We start from the raw sequence: 20,087 nt of genomic DNA on the forward strand, positions 1-20,087 counted from the left end.
CCACTCCAGTATTCTTGCCTGGAGAATCCCAGGGATGGGGGAGCCTGCTGGGCTGCCGTCTATGGGGTCGCACAGAGTCGGACACGACTGAAGCGACTTCGCAGCAGCAGCAGCAGCAGCAGCAGCAGCAGCAGCAGCAGCAGCAGCAGTATGTACATGTTAATCCCAATCTGCTAATTTATTACTTCCTCCCATGTTTCCCTTGTGGTAAACATAAGTTTGATTTCTAGATCTGTGAGTCAGTTTCTGCTTTGTGAATAAGTTCATTTGTATATATTTTTTCACTAGATTCCATATATAAGCAATATTATATGATACTTGTGTTCCTCTGACTTACTTCACTTATTATGATCATCTCTAGGTCTGTCCATTTTGCGGCAAATGGCATTATTTCATTCTTTTTTATGGCTGAGTTATATTCCATTGTGTGTGTGTGTGTGTGTGTGTGTGTTCTATGTGACTGCATCTTCTTTACCCATTCATCTGTCGGCTACTGTAAATAGTGCTGCAGTGTATACTGAGGTGCATGTGTCTTTTCAAATTATGGTTTTCTCTGGCTGTATGCCCAGCCAAGGGATTGTTGGATCATATGGTAGTTCTATAGTTAGTTTTTTAAGGACCCTCCATACTGTTCTCCATAATGGTTGTATCAAATTACCCTCCCACAAAAAGTGTAGGAGAGTTCCCTCTTCTCCATACTCCTTCCAGCATTTACTGTTGGTGGAGTTTTTGATGATGGCCATTCTGACTGGTGTGAGGTGATACCTCATTGTAGTGTTGATGTGCATTTCTCTAATAGTGATGTTGAGCATTTTTTTCATGGGCGTTTTGGCTCTCTGTACATTTTATTTGAAGAAATGTCTATTGATTAATAGCTTTTCTCTCCATTTTTGGATGGGGTTGTTTGTTGATATTGAGATGCATGAGCTGTTTATATATTTTGGAGATTAATCCCTTGTTGGTCACATCATTTGCAAATATTTTCTTCCATTCTGTGGGCTTTTTGTCTTGTTGATGGTTTCCCTTTGATGTGCAAAAGCTTTTAACTCATTTTTGTTTTCATTTTCATTATTCTAGGGGATGAATCAAAAAAGATATTGCTGCGATTTGTGTCAGTGTTCTGCCTACATTGTCCTCTCGGAGTTTTACAGTATCCGGTCTTACATTTAGGTCTTTAAACCACTTTGAGTTTATTTGTATTCTTATGGAGGTATTGCTTGTGCTGGGTCCTGGTACATGTGAAACCTGGTGTGTGCCCTCCAAGAGTCTCTACTTCTCTCAGCCCTGTGGTGCGCCTACACTCAGGACCCGCCTGCTGTCAAAGCCAAATGCTCTGGGGGTTCTTCCTCCCAATGCCTGACCCTCAGACTGTCTTGGAGTGCTATTTTTATGTGGGAATATCCCTGTGTAGCTTGTGTGGGCTTAATATGTTTTGCTGGTGAAGTCAAAGTGTTAAGTCACTCAGTCGTGTCTGACTCTTGAGACCCCCATGGACTGTATAGCCCACCAGGCTCCTCTGTCCATGGGATTCTCCAGGCAAGAATACTGGAGTGGGTTGCCATTTCCTTCTCCAGGGGATCGTCCTGACTCAGGGCTCAAAACTGGGTCTCCTGCGTTGCAGGCAGATTCTTTACTATCTGAGCCATTTTTGCTGGAAGGGCTGTTTTAATATGGATGTCTGCCACCTCTTTCCTCCGTGTATGCTGGGTGTTATTACCTTGATAGAAGGTATGGCTGATGGTGAGCTGACTTGGGCCTGCACTGGATACCCAGTGGGCTCTTCCCTTGCTCTGAGGTTGTCTCTGCCCTGTCAGACACAGGGTCTGCTCCCTGGTGGTTGGAGCAGAGACCCCGAGATCTGTTTCTGAGCTGAGTTTCTGATTTGCGGTGTGAGGCAGGTGGGATTGGAGCACAACCGCTGGGAGAGAAGTCGCTGAGCTTTCCTCCTCTAGAGTGGTTCACCCGTGCGTGTGCTCTGGGGTGTCACTTTTCACCTGCTCTGCGGGCTCATACACTACGCCGCTGCTGGACCTGCTCCCAGCCCTGCCTTAACCGTAGGAATGGCGGCGACTGGCTTCTCTCAGGCATTGCATTCACTGGCTACCAGCTTAGATGCACTGAAGTCAGGTCCCAGGACTGCCGTGACTGTGCAGGACTGCCCTGGGAGCTATGGAGGCAGCTCAGACTGTGGCCTGGTCCAATCTCTACATGTGTGTGCCCACAAAGCCCACAGTTGCTAAAGCTAGACTCCTCTCAGTGGTGGGAGCTCAGGTGTTCAGCAGGGGCTGAGTTTACCAAGCCAGCAGGGGTGGTGCTGGGGAGGTAGATGGGTATAGATCCTAGGTCCCCACAGCCATGAGGAGAGAGCTCAGCCCTCCCTCCTTAGTTGCACAGGCCCTGGGGCTCAGCTGTGCTTTCAGTTCCACCCTGCATGTGGGTCTTCCGCCAGGGTCTGCTCTTGAGGTTGTCCTGGAGCACACACGGGGGTGGGGCTGGGACCGGAGGCAGGACTGGGGGGTGCTCACATGGCCTGCAAGAGTGGGTGACAGGCAGGGCATGCCAGCCTGCTCAGGCCAGAGCCCCTCCGAGAGCCAAGGAGGTTGGGGCGGGCTCGTGGGGAAAGGGGGTGGCAATGGCATCCCAGACTTCTTCCACAAACATGCGCAGTTGTGGAGCCCCTTATGCCCGTCCCTTCATCCCTTCAGGCTGTCTCTCTGCAGTTGACTGCAGTCCCTTCCCTGTGCCCACACTCCAAACCCCGGGTTCTAGCACCCAGCCTCCATCCCCACCAGCACACACGAATCTCAGGCTGGGAGGTGCAGGGCTGTGACACAGACGGTCTTGCCTGGTTGCTGCGCTCCCCTCTGTCCCAGCTGATCTCCCCATCAGGAAGGTGGGTTCCCCAGGCCCAGGAACCGCTCCTTCAGCTCCCCCACAGGGGTGCAGGTCCCTTCCCCTTTCCTCTTTGCTTTCTTTTGTCCTTCCTGGTTGCATGGGGAGTTTCTTATCCTTTTACGAGTCTGTGGTCCCCTGCGAGTGTTCAGGACATGCTCGGTGAGAACTGTCCCATTCCCAATGTACTTGTGCGGAGGTGAATTCCACGTACGCCTATTGCGCCATTGTGACCCCTCACCCCTCCCATCATCTCAGTTTTTTTCTTCTTTTTAAATAGAGGAGGTAGAATGGTTTGATGTTCTTTACCATCCAAAATAGAGGCAGAGGATTAGGAGAAGGAGGTATCTTTTCGAAGGGAGGGCAGTTGGTCTTCTAGAAGTCACATTCCTTTCACTCATGTTCCTATGGGTTTGGGGAGATTCAGTGGATTTTTTTGTTTGTTAGCTAGAGGCAAGAAAGGGCATGCCTAAAAAATTGTCTCTAAAATTTATGATGTTTTTCCAGGAAGGAAGGTCAACATCTCCCTCCCAAGTCTATGTCCACTTATGGACTTTGCTGACATGGAGAAGAGAAAGTTGGGCAAGGAGAAAGGCGGCAAGGACTAACCCAAGGTAAGTTCCAACTGAAGGGTAGAAAAGATGGGTGCTGCTCATGTCTGGAAGCCTCACATTTGCAGCTGCTGAGGACAGATGGGAAAGAGTGACTAGGTGCTTTGAGGAGGGACTGACGCTGCTTGGGCAAAGTGGTGAATGTGCCAGAAGACTACAGTGCGCTGCTTCCAGGGAGTCTGAAGGTAACTGAGGTCCTAAGGGACCACATCTTGTGGCGGGGGTGTTGCTCAGTTTTCTTTGCATTGGTGCATGTTTGGTTCTCCACCCATCCAGGCTACATCACCGGTGATCACTAACAGAAAGGAGATGGCCACAGCAGAACAGTAAGAAAATGCTATTTCTCATATTTTAAAAAAGAAAGACTTGGAAAATTTTATTTGAGCCAAATGAGGTTAGTCTCTCAGAAAGCTCTGAGGGCTGAAGTACCCATTAGCTGTCAAGACACAGTTATTTTATTTTATTTTAGAGACAGAAGGCTATACATTAAATGACATATTATTAACAACTTTTTTTATTGCAGTATAGTTTTACATTGTTGTTACTTTCTACTGTATAGCAAAAAGTGAATGAGCTATCCTTATAAGAAACACTGTTTTTCCATTTTTTGAACCTCATAACTACCAGAGAAGTAATCTAAGAGAAAGGGAGGTCTAGAGGGTGGTATGAAAGAGAGCAGATGATTCCTCTATCAGCTCCAGAGCGCTTTGGTGGACCCCAAGTCTTAATTATGTTGGAGAGAGAGAGACAGAGGTTTGACTAAAACACGAGATTTCAAAATGGAGAGAACTAATGAAGTTAGAGGTTTGAACTAAAATGCCATTAAGAAAGCCTACTTGTCGCTGGGAAATAGGATTGAACAAAGCATAGATGGTAACAGATATTGGAAAAATAAAATGATTTCATTTTTATATAGTAACCAGTTAAAGGTTCTCAATTAAACCAGTCATGATTATAAAGCAAGTGGAGGGAAATATTAGCCCCTTTTTCTTAGCCCCTTTAGCTTCTGTCTGATGTGGGAATTTAGAAATGCAAAGCACTAAGTCCTCTATATGTAAAGCGGGCCAGCCAGCATTGCCACTCCCACCTTCCGCCTCGCACACGCTGTGCCACAGACCTCGATCACTTCAGTGGCCTCTGGCCGCCTCACCTCACTGGTGTTCATGGGTTTTCATACGCGTTTTCTCCTGCAGTGAGTGCCCTTCCTTTAAATGTCTGTTAGGCAAATATCCACAGATGCTGCAGTTCTTAGCTTGAGAGTTGGGTCTTTTCTGAAACCATCCTGACTTATTTCCCCTTCCCTCTTTGTTACCCATTCTCAGTCAAATATCTTTTCTGGATCCTTTCTTAATCCCTCATATGTATGTCCTGTGTGATGCTTATACCATATACAGGTAGCTAGCTATATTTCTGTCACTCTTAATAGGTAATGATCCCTCTGAAGGAAAACAAGAGTTCTCACTTGACTTATTGTAGTACTTTGCTCAGTGATTGACTGGCATATAACAAAAGCATTAGAGATATTTGCTAACAGGAAAAATGGGAGCAAAGTGGGGAGGGAGGGTGGGGGAAGGAAAGAAAGGAATTTATGCTCAAAGTGATGAGGGTGCACAGTTTGGTTTAAAAGAAGACTCTATATTATTCTTATCTTACCCTTCCAGGGAGATGGCCCGTTGGAGAGTCACTGAAGGTTGGCGGGTTGCAGTGCTGTGTTGGGAATGACTGCAAGAAAAGAAAGACAAACACAGGTCATTCATTTAAAATATCTTTGTACATTCTAATCAGGCCTATGGTCAAAAAAAGAATCAATCTTAGAAACACAGGAGAGATTAAACAACTGTTCTTTGCTGATAAATAGAATCATCCACCAAAATAAAACACTCTACCGTGTAAGGGGTTAATATTTGATGTCAACATATTTTGTTCAAAAAGCAAGCTTTAAATGAGGGGTAACTGTGAAAAGAAACATATTTGGAAGAGGTAATTATTTTCCCCTTGGAATAAGGCAATGTAGAACATAAACACAGATTTCATTATGATGCAATATATTTCTAAAAAAATGCACATTTTTAAACAGAGCAAATTTGAAAATTGGAGTATTAGTACAAATTAATTTAAATTTGCAATAATAAAAATAATTCAGCTATTGAATGAACATAAAAGCTTGAAAAATGCAAATGTGTTCAGTTGCATGTTGATGTTAGAGTTTAATGTAATTTCAAACTTATTTTGGTTACAGGATAATAAGGTAAGACTGATTTTATGGATAAGTAGTTGCAGTAGAGATTGTAGTATCTAACATTTATTGAGCACCTATTGCCTGAGTTACTCTTCTAAGTATATTTTTTACATCCTTTATTTCTTACAACTCTGTGAGGTATGTACTGTCCCATTCGACAGATGAGGAAATTAAAGTACAGGGCAGCTTAGAAACTTGCCCAAAGTCACGTGGTAAATACCTGTGCTTGAACTGGCAACTAGACTGATACTAGTGCCTTTCTTCATAACTATCATATCACTTCCCAAATGGTAACAGTTTTTTGGTTTTAAAGATTTTTGCTTTACTATCTAAGAATACTCTTCATTTAGATATAGAGATGCACAGTTTACAATCTAAGAGCAGAAAGGAATGCATTGTGAGTTTCCTTTGTGTTAAAGTATATGATAAAATGTATTTCAAGCTGTAATTTTAGTTTATAGTATTTAAAAATTATTTGTAACATTAGTTATGTATACATTATACATATAGTGTATGAAGGTGTATATACTTTCATGTAAATATATATATGTGGAGTGAAACTTGAGTAAAATATTTGTAGAACATGAGGGATCTTCATACTATTCTAAGACACCAGCACATACTCTGAATACACTGCCCCTGTCACAGAGAACCAAGTTATATAGGTTGCAGATTTTTATTCAAAACTTTCATCCTCATGGGTGAGAAGAGGTATCTCTCTCTGATGAGTATTTAACTGTGACTTGGGTAATATTTATCTGAGGTTGAGGGAGCAGAATGTGTGACAGCAGCTAACATTTAGAGAGTGGTTTCCAAGTTAAGGCTTGTGCCCTTTGTTTCCTGACTCCCTCATAGCGCTGAGCAATGATTATGGCACTAAACGTATTTTGACTGCCTGACTGAAAGGAAGCGCAGCATTCAAGAGCCGGACCACGTAGCCAGACTGCCTGAGTTCAGATCCCAGCTCTGTCATATAGACTACTGTGACCTTGACTGAGCTTCTTAAAGTTCTCTGTAATAGTATGGTCCTCATAGGGTAGTTATAAGGATTCAATAAACATAGTTTTTAGAACAGTGCCTATTATGGTAAAAGCTACAAAAAAGTATTTATTAAATAAACCAATATGATTTAGCAGTGTCTACTTTGAGATGTTTCATACTGAATAAGCATAACTAACTATTTAGATCATTTCAGTTAGCCATAAAGTCAGTGCCACAAGATATAGATTTGTGAGTATACCCTAACTTTGATAAAATTAAGATGTAAAAATAACATTGTAAAATTAATAGAAATCAGCCACAATGATCAGATGAGGAAAAAGAAAGAAAAGTTATCCAAATTGGAAGGGAAGAATATGCAGACCCCATAAATATAATGTCATTATATGCAGATAGTGATACTATATAGAGAAAATAAGGTGCCACCAAAAACTAATAGAGCTCATCAATGAATTCAGTCAAGTCGCAGGATATACAGAAATCAGTTGCATTTCTTTCTACTAATAATAAATACCAGAAAGGTAAAGTTAAAGAATCCCTTTTAAAATTGCATCAGAAAAATACTTAGGAATGAACCTGACCAAGGAGATGAGACTTACATGCTGAAAACTAAAGAGTGCTGATAAAGTAAACTGAAGATGATTCACAGAAATTCACATTGTTAAAATGGCCAAACTACCCATAGCAAACTATAGATTTAATGTGATCCTTATCAGAATACCCTAAAATTTATATGGAATCACAAAAGACCTAGAATTGCCAAAGTAATCCTGAGGAAAAAGAAAAAAAGCTAGATGCCCAACTTTCCTAGACTGCAGACAGTACTACAAAGCTACAGTAGGAAAAACAGGACAATACTGAACAAAAACAGACACATGGGTCAATGGAGCAGAATGGAAAGCCCAGAAATAAACCCACGGCTTGTGGTTTGTGGTCAGAATTAATCTACAACAAAGGAGGGACGAACACAAACATAGAAAAGAGTCTCTTCCATAAGTGGTTCTGGGTAAACTGGAGAGCTACATGTAAAGAAAATTCAGAGCATCCTCTGATATCATATATAAAAATAAACCCCAAACTGATTAAAGACCTAAAATAAGACTGGATCTGTAAAACTCTCAGAAATCAGACAAAACATTCTGTGACATAAACTGTAGCAATGTTTCCTAAGGCCAGTCTCCTGAGGCAATAGAAATACGAGCAGAAATGAAAGGAACCTAAATCAAATTTACTGTGTCTGAAGGGCAGAGCCAGACAAAATGTGGTCCCCTGGAGAAAGGAGTGGCAAACCACTTTGGTATTCTTGCATTGAGGACCCCATAAAAATAATGAAAAAGTAAAAAGATATGACACCAGAAATGAGACCCCCCCCCCCCCAGGTTGATTGGTGTCCAAATTAAAAGACGCTTACTCCTTGGAAGAAAAGTTATGACCAACCTAGATAGCATGTTGAAAAGCAGAGACATTACTTTGCCAACTAAGGTCCGTGTAGTCAAGGCTGTGGTTTTTCCAGTAGTCATGTATGGATGTGAGAGTTGGACTGTGAAGAAGGCTGAGCGCCGAAGAATTGATGCTTTTGAACTGTGGTGTTGGAGAAAACTCTTCAGACTCCCTTGGATTGCAAGGAGATCCAACCAATCCATTCTGAAGGAGATCAGCCCTGGGATTTCTTTGGAAGGAATGATGCTGAAGCTGAAACTGCAGTACTTTGGCTCTGTCATGCGAAGAGTTGACTCATTGGAAAAGACTTTGAAGCTGGAAGGGATTGGAGGCAGGAGGAGAAGGGGATGACAGAGGATGAGATGGCTGGATGGCATCACAGACTTGATGGATGTGAGTCTGAGTGAACTCCGGGAGTTGGTGATGGACAGGGAGGCCTGGCGTGCTGCGATTCATGGGGTTGCAAAGAGTCGGACACGACTGAGCGACTGAACTGAATGCTACTAGGGAAGAATGGAGAAAGAGCTCCATAAAGAATTAAGAGGCTGGGCTAAAGCAGAAACATTGACCAGTTGTGGATGTGTCTGGTGGTGAAAGGAGAGTCTGTTGCTGTAAAGAACAATACTGTATAGGAACCTGGAATATTAGGTACATGAATCAAGGTAAATTGGAAGTAGTTAAGCAGGAGATGGCAAGAGTAAACATTGATATCTTAGGAATCAGTGAACTAAAATGGATGGAATGGGTATATTTAATTCAGATGAACGTAATTTCTACCATTGTTGGCAAGAATCCCTTAGAAGAAATGGAGTAGCCCTCATAGTCAACAAAGAGTCTGAAATGCAGTACTTGGATGCATCTGAAAAACAAGGATCTCAGTTCATTTACAAGGCAAACCATTCAGTATCACAGTATTCCAAGTCTATGCCCCCAAAACTAATGCTGAAGAAGCTGAAGTTGAACATTTCTAGGATTACCTACAAGACCTTCTAGAACTAACACCAAAAAAAAGATGTCGTTTCCATCATACAGCACTGGAATGCAAAAGTAGGAAGTCAAGAGTACCTAGAGTAACAGGCAAATTTGGTATTGGAGTACTGGATGAAGCCTGGCAAAGGCTAACAGTTTTGCCAAGAGAACACACTAGTCATAGCCAACACCCTCTTCCAACAACGTAAGAGACGACTCTACGCATGGACATCACCAGATGGTCAATACCGAAATCAGACTGATTATATTTTTTGCAGCTGAAGATGGAGAAGCTCTACACATTCAGTAAAAACAAGACCGGGAGCTGACTGTGGCTCAGATCATGAACTCCTTATTGCCAAATTCAGACTTAAATTGAAGACAGTAGGGAAAACCACTAGACCATTCACATATGACCTAAAACAAATCCCTTACAATTACACAGTGACAACAGCTACTACTTATTTAGAATTTACTAAGACATTTTGATTTGAACTAAGTCAAATCCCTTACAGTGAAAGTGACATATAGATTCAAGGGATTAGATCTGAATGACAGAGTGCTTGAAGAACTATTGGAGGAGGTTCTAACACTGTACAGAAGGCGGTGATCAAAATCATCTCCAAGAAAAAGAAATGCAAGAAGGCAAAATGGTTGTTTGAGGAGGCCTTACAAATAGCTGAGAAGAGAGAAGTGAAAGATAAAGGAGAAAAGGAAAGATATACACATGTGAGTACAGGATTCCAAAGAATAACAAGGAGAGATAAGAAAGCCTTCTTAAGAGATCAATGCAAAGAAATAGAGGAAAACAATAGAATGGGAAAGACTAGAGATCTCTTCAAGAAAATTAGAGATACCAAGGGAACATTTCATGCAAAGATGGGCTCGATAAAGGACAGAAATGGTATGGACCTAACAGAAGCAGAAGATATTCAGAAGAGGTGGCAAGAATACAGAGAAGAACTCTACAAAAAGATCATGACTCTGATAACCATGATGATGTGATCACTCACCTAGAGCCAGACATCCTGGAATGTGAAGTCAAGTGGGCCTTAGGAAGTATCATTACAAACAAAGCTAGTGGAGGAGATGGAATTCCATTTGAGCTATTTCAAGTCCTAAAAGATGATGCTGTGAAAGTGCTGCACTCAATATGCCAGCAAATCTGGAAAACTCAGCAGTGGCCACAGGACTGGAAAAGGTCAGTTTTCATTCCATTCCCAAAGACAGGCAATGCCAAAGAATGCTCAAACTATCCCACAATTGTACTCATCTCACATGCTAACAAATAACGCTCAAAATTCTCCAAGCCAGGCTTCAACAGTATCTGAACTGTGAACTTCCAGATGTTCAAGATGGATTTAGAAAAGGCAGAGGAACCAGAGATCAAATTTCCAACATCCATTAGATCATCAAAAAAGCAAGAGAGTTCCAGAAAAATATCTATTTTGTTTTATTGACTACACTAAAGCCTTTGACTGTGTGGATCACAACAAACTGTGGAAAAATCTTCAAGAGATGGGAATACCAGACCACCTGGCCTGCCTCCTGAGAAATCTGTACACAGGTCAGGAAGCAACAGTTAGAACTGGACATGGAACGATGCACTGGTTCCAAACTGGACTCCTTTCCAAACTGGGAAAGGAGTATGTCAAGGCTGTATACTGTCACCCTGCTATCTATGCAGAGTACATCATGGGAAATATTGGGGTGGATGAAGCACAAGCTGGCCTTAAGACTGCTGCGGAAATATCAACAGCCTTAGATGTGCAGATGATACCACTTCGATGGCAGAAAGCAGAAAGGAACTAAAGAGCCTCTTGATGAAGGTGAAAGAGGAGAGTGGAAAGGCTGGCTTAAAACAGCCTTCAAAAACTTAAGATCATGGCATCTGGCCTCATCTCTTCATGGCATATAGATGAGGAAACAATGAAAACAGTGACAGACTTAATTTTTGAGGGCTCCAAAATCACTGCAGATCTTGACTGCAGCCATGAAATTAAAAGACACTTGCTCCTTGGAAGTAAAGCTATGACCAACCTAGACAACTTATTACAAATCAGAGACATTACTTGGCTGACAAAGGTTTGTATAGTCAAAGCTATACTGGCAAAGATTGAAGGCAGGAGGAGAAGGGGACGACAGGATGAGATGGTTGGATCACATCACTGACTCAATGGACATGAGTTTGAGCAAGCTCCAGGAGTTGGTGATGGAAAGGCAGGCCTGGTGTGCTGCAGTCCATGGGGTCACAAAGAGTCCTGAGTGACTGAACTGAATCTGAATGGTTTTTCCAGTAGTCATGTATGGATGTGAGAGTTGGACCATAAAGAATGCTGAGTGCTGAAGAATTGATGCTTTTGTATTGTGTTGCTAGAGAAGACTCTTGGGAGTCCTTTGGACTGGAAGGAGGTCAAACCACTCAATCCTAAAGGAAATCAACCCTGAATATTCATTGGAAGGACTGGTGTTAAAGTTGAAGCTCCAATACTTTGGCCACATGATGCAAAGTGTGGACTTATTGGAAAAGACCCTGATGCTGGGAAAGATTGAGAGTAGGAGAAGAGGGCAACAGAGGATGAGGTGGTCAGATGGCTTCACTGACTCAGTGGACATGAGTTTGAGCAAACGTAGGGCAATAGTGAAGGACAGGGAAGCCTGGCTTGCTGTAGTTCATGGGGTTGCAAAATGTCGGACATGACTTGGTGACTGAACAACAACAAATCAAACTTATAAGGTTTTGCATAGGAAAGGACACAAGATGAAAAGACAAGGTGTGTAACAGGAGAATATTTGCACAGGACATGACCCACAAGGGATTAACTTCCATACTATACAGACAGCTCATACAACTCAATGGCAGGAAAAAAAAGACAGTCAAAAAATGACCACAATTACAAATGCTAAGACATGGAAGCAACCTAAATATCCATTGACAGAGAAATGAATAAAGATGATATCGCACATTTATACAATGTAATATTACTCAGCCATTAAAAAGGGCATAATGTCATTTCTAGCAATATAGATCTAGAGATTGTCATACTGCATGAAATATGTCAAAGACAAATATCATATGATATCACTTACATGCAGATTCTAAAAAAAAGGATGCAAATTAAGTATTTACAAAACAGAAATAGTCTTAAGAGAAATTGTACCATGGGGGAAGGGTGAGGGGAAGAAGGGATAGTTAAGGCATTTGGGACTGACATGCATACACTGCTACATTTAAAATGAATAACCAACAAGGAGTTTATAGCAGAGGGAATTCTGTTCAATATTATGTGACAAAGGGGGAAAATTGAAAAAGAATAGATACATGTATATGTATAACTGAATTACTTTGTTGTACACCTGAAACCCTCACAACATTGTTAATCAACTATACTCTAATATAAAAAGTCAAAAAAAAGGAGCAAATTACCTAAATAGACATGTCTCCAAGAGCACACATAAATGGCCAACAGACACAGGAAAAGACGCTCAACATCATCAATTATTAGAGAAATGTGAATCAAAACTACAATGAGGTATCACCTCACACCAATCAGAATGGCCATCATCAAAAAGTCTACAAATAAATGCTGGTGAAGTCTACAAATAATAAATGCATCTTCAGAGAAAAGGAAGCCCTGTTACACTGTTGGTGAAAATGTAAACTGGAAGAGCTGAGTCATTTGAAAAGACCCTGATGCTGGGAAAGATTGAGGGCAGGAGGAGAAGGGGACGATAGAGGATGAGATGGTTGGATGGCATCACCAACTCGATGGACATGGGTTTGGGTGGACTCTAGGAGTTGGTGCTGGACAGGGAGGCCTGGCGTGCTGCGGTTCATGGGGTTGCAAAGAGTTGGACACGACTGAGCAACTGAACTGAGCTGAACGGTCACCATGGAGAACAATATGGAGGTTCTTTTAAAAACTAAAAACAAACAAAAACACTGAAAAAAAGTTACAATATGATCCAGCAATCCCACTTCTGGGCATACATTCAGAGAAAACTCTAGTTCAAAAAGGTACATGCATGCCAATATTCATAGCAGCACTACAGTAGCCAAGACATGGAAGCAACCTAAATGTCCATCAGCAGATGAAAGGATAAAGAACATGTGGTATTACTTATCCACAAAAAAGGATGAAACAATGCTATTCACAGCAACATGGGAAGACCTAGAGGTTATCATACTAATTGAAGTTAATCAGAGAGGGAAAAATAAATATGATATCATTTACATGTGGAATCTAAAAAATGATACAAATGAACTTATTTACAAAACAGACTCACAGAAATTAAAAACAAACTTATAGTTACCAAAAGGAAAAAGAGGCAGAAGGCATAAACTAGGACTTTGGGATTAGTAGATATAAACTACTATACCTAAAATAGATAAATAATAAGGTCTTACTATATTATACATTCAATCCCAAAGAAAAGCAATGCCAAAGAATGTTCAAACTTCTGCATAATTGCACTCATTTCACATGCTAACAAGGTCATGCTCAAAATCCTCCCAGCTATACTTCAGTAGTATGTGACCTGAGAACTTCCAGATGTACAAGCTGGATTTAGAAAAGGCAGAGGAACCAGAGATCAAATTGCCGACATCTGTTGGATCATAGAAAAAACAAGGGAATTCCAGAAAAACATCTACTGCTTCATTGCTTATGCTAAAGCCTTAGATTGTGTGGATCACAACAAACTGTAGAAAATTCTGAAAGAGATGGGGAATACCAGACCACCTGACCTGCCTCCTGAGAAACCTGTATGCAGGTCAAGGAGCAACAGTTAGAACTGGACATGGAACAACAGACTGGTTCAAAATTGGAAAAGGAGTACATCAAGGCTGTATATTGTCACCCTGTTTACTTACTTTCTATGCAAAGTACATCATGAGAAACGCTGGGCTGGATAAATCACACGCTGGAATTAAGATTGCTGGGAGAAATATCAACAACCTCAGATATGCAGATGATACTATTTTGTGTGAACTTGCAAAATGGTGGAGTAGAACCATGTGTGCTCATCTTCTGCGAGAACTCCAAAATTGCAACTAGCTGCTGAACAGCCGTTGACAGGAGAATGCTGGATCCCACCAAAAAAAGATAACCCCGTGTCCAAGGGCAAAGGAGAAGCCCCAACAGGAATGTAGGAGGGGTTCAATTGTGTTTAAAATCAAACCTCAGAGATGCTCGGAGGGAGAAAACAAAGCCTTATGCACAACAGGACCGAGTGTTGTGTCTGTGAGTGTCTCCTGCAGAGGCACAGGACAGCCGCGGGACAGGGGCTCTGGCTCCAGCAGTCCTGGAAGTCGTGGCACGTGGTACAAGTCCTCTTGGTGGAGGGTCACCGTCAGCCCCACTACAGAGCCACCCACTAGACAACCCACAAACTGGAGGACAACTATACCAAGACGTTTTCACACTGTTGCCAAAGTTCTAAGGCCCACAACAGATTTCCCAACCTGGGGATCTGGCAAAGGGACTGAGAACCCACAGAAAATTTGACTTTGAAGGCCAGTGGGATTTGATTCCAAAACTTCCACAGGACTGGGGAAAGACAGACTCTTGGAAGGCACAAAAAGAACCGTGTGCACACCAGGACCTGGGAGAAAGGAACAGTGACCCCACAAGAGACTGAGCCGGACTTGCCTGCAAGTTTGGGAGTCTCTGGTGCAGGCTTGGGTCGATAGTGGTCTGCCGCGGGGTCAGGGACGCTGCCTGCAGCAGTCCTGGGAGGCACGACATGCTAGCCTAAGTCCTTTTGGAGGAGGTCCCTGTTACCCCTATCATAGTTTGGCCTCAGGCCAAACTACAGGGAAGGAATACAGCCCCACCCATCAGCAGAAAACTGGAATAAGGATTTACTGAGCATGGCCATACCCACTAAAGTAAGACTCGGTTTCCTCACAGCCAGTCCCTCCCATCAAGAAGCTTCCGCAAGACTCTTATCCTCATTCATCAGAGGGCAGACAGAATAAAAACCACAACTACAGAAAACTAACCAAACTGAACACATGGATCACAGTCTTGCTAACTCAGTGAAACGATGAGCCATGCCATGTAGGGCCAGCCAAGACGGGTGGGTCATGGTGGAGAGTTCTGACAAAATGTGGTCCACTGAGAAGGGAATGGCCACTTCAGTATTCTCGCCTTGAGAACCCCACGAACAGTATGAAAAGGCAAAAAGACAGGACACTGAAAGATGAACTCCCCACCCAGGTCAGTAGGTGCCCCATATGCTACTGGAGATCAGTGGAGAAATAATTCCAGAAAGAATGAAGGGATGGAGCCGAAGTGAAAACAATGGATGTGGATGTGACTGGTGATGGAAGTAAAGTCCGATGCTGTAAAGAGCAGTACTGCATAGGAACCTGGAATGTTAGGTCCATGAATCAAGGCAAATTGGAAGTGGTCAAACAGGAGACGGCAGAGTAAACATCAATATTTTTTGTATGGGTGAATTTAACTCAGATAACTATTGTATCTACTGCTGTGGGCAAGAATCTCTTAGAAGAAATCAAATAGCCTCATAGTCAACAAAAGAATCCAAAGTACAGTACTTGGTTGCAATTTCAAAATGACAGAATGATCTCAGTTCGTTTCCAAGGCAAACCATTCAATATCACAGTAATTCAAGTCTATGCCCCAACCGCTAATGCTAAAGAAGCTGAACTACTGAGCCCACATGCCACACTGCTGAAGCTCATGTGCCTAAAGCCTGTGCTTCTCAACCTGGAAGTGCAGTGAAGTGAAAGTTGCTCAGTCGTGTCCGACTCTTTGAGATTCCATGGACTATACAGTCCATTGAATTCTTCAGGCCAGAATACTGGAGTGGGTAGCCTTTCTGTTCTCCAGGGGATCTTCCCAACCTGGGGGTCAAACCCAGGTCTCCTGCATTGCAGGTGGATTCTTTACCAGCTGAGCCACTAGGGAAGCTAAGAATACTGGAGTGGGCAGCCAATCCCTTTTCCAGCAGATCTTCCCAACCCAGGAATTGAACAAGGGTCTCCTGCATTGCAGGCAGATTCTTTACTAACTGAGCTATCAGGGAAGCTGTTCTCAACCTGGAAGCCACCACAATAAGCTCATGTACCACAACAAAGACAAGCCCCCATTCACTGCAACTAGAGAAAGCTTGCATGCAGCAGTGGAAAGCAAAATGCATAAACAATTTTAAAAACTCAAAAAAAGATAAATTCACATATAATTCCACTGTCTTGTCTCAGACTTTACAGAATCACCTAATTTAATTCTCAGAGCTGTCCTATAAGGTAGTTATGAGTATCCCCATTATATATATAAGAAACAAAACATATAGAACCTAAGTAACATGTCAGAAAGCAACAGCTTTCAAATATGGAGCCAGAATTCCAACTACAGTTATTTTTGTTTCCAAGTGTATGTGGTTTAAAGTCTGTGATAATGACTCTCTGTATGCCCACATGTGTTTTATATATACACAGACCATGTAGCACCTCATATCTGCATTTTCCCCTCTTACATTATAATTACATCCTTTCTGGTAAGGTTTCCATAATTATTATTTTGGTATTATATAATGTTACTGCCTCTGAAGATGTAATTTATTTAATCATCCTTTTACAGTTGGCTATTTGGGTTATTTCTATTGTTTTAATATTAGAAACAGTGCTACAATGAACATACTGGTATCAATTACTTCTTTATACTTGACAATTCCCTTTGAATGTATTCCCCCAAATGGAAACATTAGGTTATGTTTTATGATTAATCATTTTTCAAAAGTTTGTACCATTTATTGCTTCTAAAAATATATGTAACTTACACCACAATCTTAAAAGCACTGATATTATAATTAAAAAAACACTGATAACATAATAGGTACAAAATGATGTTCCATATATATATATATAAGTATTTATTAATAAGAATGACTTTTGTCTCTGTAGGTTTATCTGCTAATTGTATTTCTTTAAACTGTTCAATCTTTTTTCATTTACTGTTTATCTTCCACTGGTTTATAGAGTACCAATATTTCTTGGGTAAAGATCGATAATGCTTACTAAACAAGATTAATGAGTAACTGGAACTATTAATAGCTTCCTCACCATTAACCTGGCCCTTATAATGAAAACAAGGAATTATTCAGTAATCTAACTTTACTTATCACTACCTTAAACTAACTACTTTAATATCCTGCCCTAAATTATTCCAATAATGTCCCTTATAAAGTTTCAGGGGTAGATTAAGTACAAAAGGTATCATGAAGTGCTCATACAATTTGACTACTTTCCTATTACACATGCAAAGTAGCTAGTTTCTCCTAGCATGTAAATTTGGAATAAACAGAGCTTTTTACAATATGAAATTACTCTTTTACTCTACTAGGACAAATATGTTGAATTATCTGAGAGTCAAGACCTATGGATGCAAGGGAATTTTTGTTATACTCTGATAGGTACATGTAAGCAGTACTTGCAGTGGGTATTAGAAGCTATCTGATAGTGACAATAAGTATTAAAAAAAAAAAAAACAAACACACCACACCAAATATCTTCCCATTGGGACCAGTGGGTTCCATCCTTTCAGTATTACTGGCTACATACACATAATGTTGCTAGATGCACTATGACTAAGAAACTACGGCCTGGCTATTCTACCTCCTCCAACAGAGAGGCTAGCCAGAAGGAATTCTGAGAAGTGTGGTGGAAAGAACCAAAGGAGGAAAGCACAGCTTAAAGCTTTCAAAAGCTAAAAGAATTCACCACCACGAAACCAGCTTTACAACAAAAGTCAGAGGAAATTCTCTGGAAAAAAACAAAAGGCCACAACCAGAAACAAGAAAAGTATGGAAGGAAAGAGTGAGCTGGTAAAAACAAACATACCATAAAGGTAGGAAGTCATCCACACAAAGCAGGGAGGGATGTTAAAAGACAGAAGTAGGATAATCATATGCAAACACAATAAGCATTTATGGGATACACAAAACACTTAGATGTAAAATATATCAAAAACAGTAAGGGGAGGAGAGTATGTATGTATGGTCTTTCAAATGTATTTACAATAAAGCTGTCAGCAATTTAAAACAGCATATATGTGTATGTGTATATATAGACTGCTATATAAAAACCTCATGATAACCGTACATAAAAAACCTACAATAGATACACACAAAAAAGGAAAAGGAATCCAAATATAACACTAAAGAGTATCATCAAGCCCACAGGATGAGACCAAAATGAAAAAAAAAAAAAACCTACAAAAAGAAATACAAACAATTAACAACATTTCAATAAGAACATACATGCCAATAATTACCATAAATGTAAATAGATGAAATGCTCCAAACAAAGACACAGATTGGCCAAATGAATACAAAAACAAGACCCATATATATGCTGACTACAAGAGAGTCACATACATACTGAAAGTGAAGCAATGGAAAACGGTATTCCATTCAAATGGAAATCAAGAATGCTGGAATAGCAATACTTATACAAAAAAGACTTTAAAGTGTTAAAAGAGACAAAGTAGGACACTAAATTACGATCGAGGGATGGATCCAAGAAGAATATATGACAGTTGTAAATACATATGCACCCAATATAGGAACATCTCACTATATAAGGCAAATATTATCATGTATATAAGGAGAAATCTACAGTGACACAATGACAGTAGGGTACTGCAATACTCCACTTACATCAGTGGATGGATCATCCAAATAAAAAATCAATAAGAAAACATAAACCTCAAGTAGCAGACCAAATTGACTTAACATATTTGTAGAGCATTCCACTTGAAAGCAGCAGAATACACTTTCTTTTCATGCACTTGGAACATCCTCCAGGATAGATCACAGGCTAGGCTACAGACAAGCCTCAGTAAATTTAAGAAAACTGAAAGCTTGTCAAGTATATTTTCCCACCACATGCTTTGTGACTAGAAATCAACTATAAGGAAAAAAAATGCAAAAATCACAAACACGTGGAGGCTAAACAATATGCTACTAAACCACCTATGGATCACTGAAGAAATCAAAGAGAAAATTAAAATATAACTAGAGACAAATGAAAATTAAAAAGCCACAATCCAAAACCTATGGTACATAACAAAAGCAGTTCTAAGAGGGGCATTTACAGTGATATAAGCTTACCTCAGAAAACAAGAAAAATCTCAAAATAACCTAATCTTACACCTAAAACAACTAGAGGAAGGAGAACACATAAAACACAAAGTTTGTAGAAGGAAAGAAATTGTAGAGATCAGAGCAGAAATAGAAACAAACAAAAAATATCAATAAGACTAAAAGCTGGTTCTCTGAAATGATAAGCAACATTGATAAACCTTTGTCAGACGCATCAAGGAAAAAAAGGTAGAGGGCTCAAATCAATAAAATGAGAATTGAAAAAGAAGAAATTATAGGTGACACCACAGAAATAGAAAGGATTACGAGACTACTAAGAGCAACTCTATGCCAATAACACGGACAAACTAGAAGAAATGGACAAGTTCTTGGAAAGGTACAATCTTCAAGACTGAGCCAGAAGGAAAAACAAAAGATGAACATACCAAGTACCAGAACTGATATTGAGTAAGTAATTAGAAAAACTCCCAACAAACAAAAGTTCAGGGCCATATGGCTTCTCAGGCAAATTCTATCAAACTTTTAGAGAAGAAATAACACACATCCTTCTGAAACTCTTCCCAAAAAATTGTGGAGGAAGGAACACTCCCAAACTCATTCTACAAGCCCACCATCACACTGATAACAAACCCAAAGACACCACAAGAAAAGAATATTACAGGCCAATATCACTGATGAACACAGACACAAAAATCCTCAACAGAGTACAACCAAACCAAACCAAACCCAACAATGCATTAAAAGACTCACACACCATTATCAAGTGGGATTTATCCCAGGGATGCAAGGATAATTCAATATCCACAAAT

The 20,087-nt window shown here is 40.7% G+C and overlaps 1 protein-coding gene across 11 annotated transcripts in view; it reads right to left on the minus strand.

Annotated features, from left to right (window-relative positions):
• The window catches only part of DLG2 (discs large MAGUK scaffold protein 2), a 1,427,929-nt gene that overhangs the window by 468,449 nt on the left and 939,393 nt on the right, over positions 1 to 20,087 (minus strand). For all 11 annotated transcript variants that reach the window (XM_068976931.1, XM_068976935.1, XM_068976933.1 and 8 more), the window contains one exon: positions 5,157 to 5,225. In XM_068976931.1, coding sequence (XP_068833032.1) covers positions 5,157 to 5,225 — 69 coding nt within the window. The remainder of the gene's footprint in view (positions 1 to 5,156; positions 5,226 to 20,087) is intronic.

Source organism: Capricornis sumatraensis, chromosome 8 (genome assembly GCF_032405125.1).
Source record: "Capricornis sumatraensis isolate serow.1 chromosome 8, serow.2, whole genome shotgun sequence".
NCBI lineage: Eukaryota > Metazoa > Chordata > Mammalia > Artiodactyla > Bovidae > Capricornis > Capricornis sumatraensis.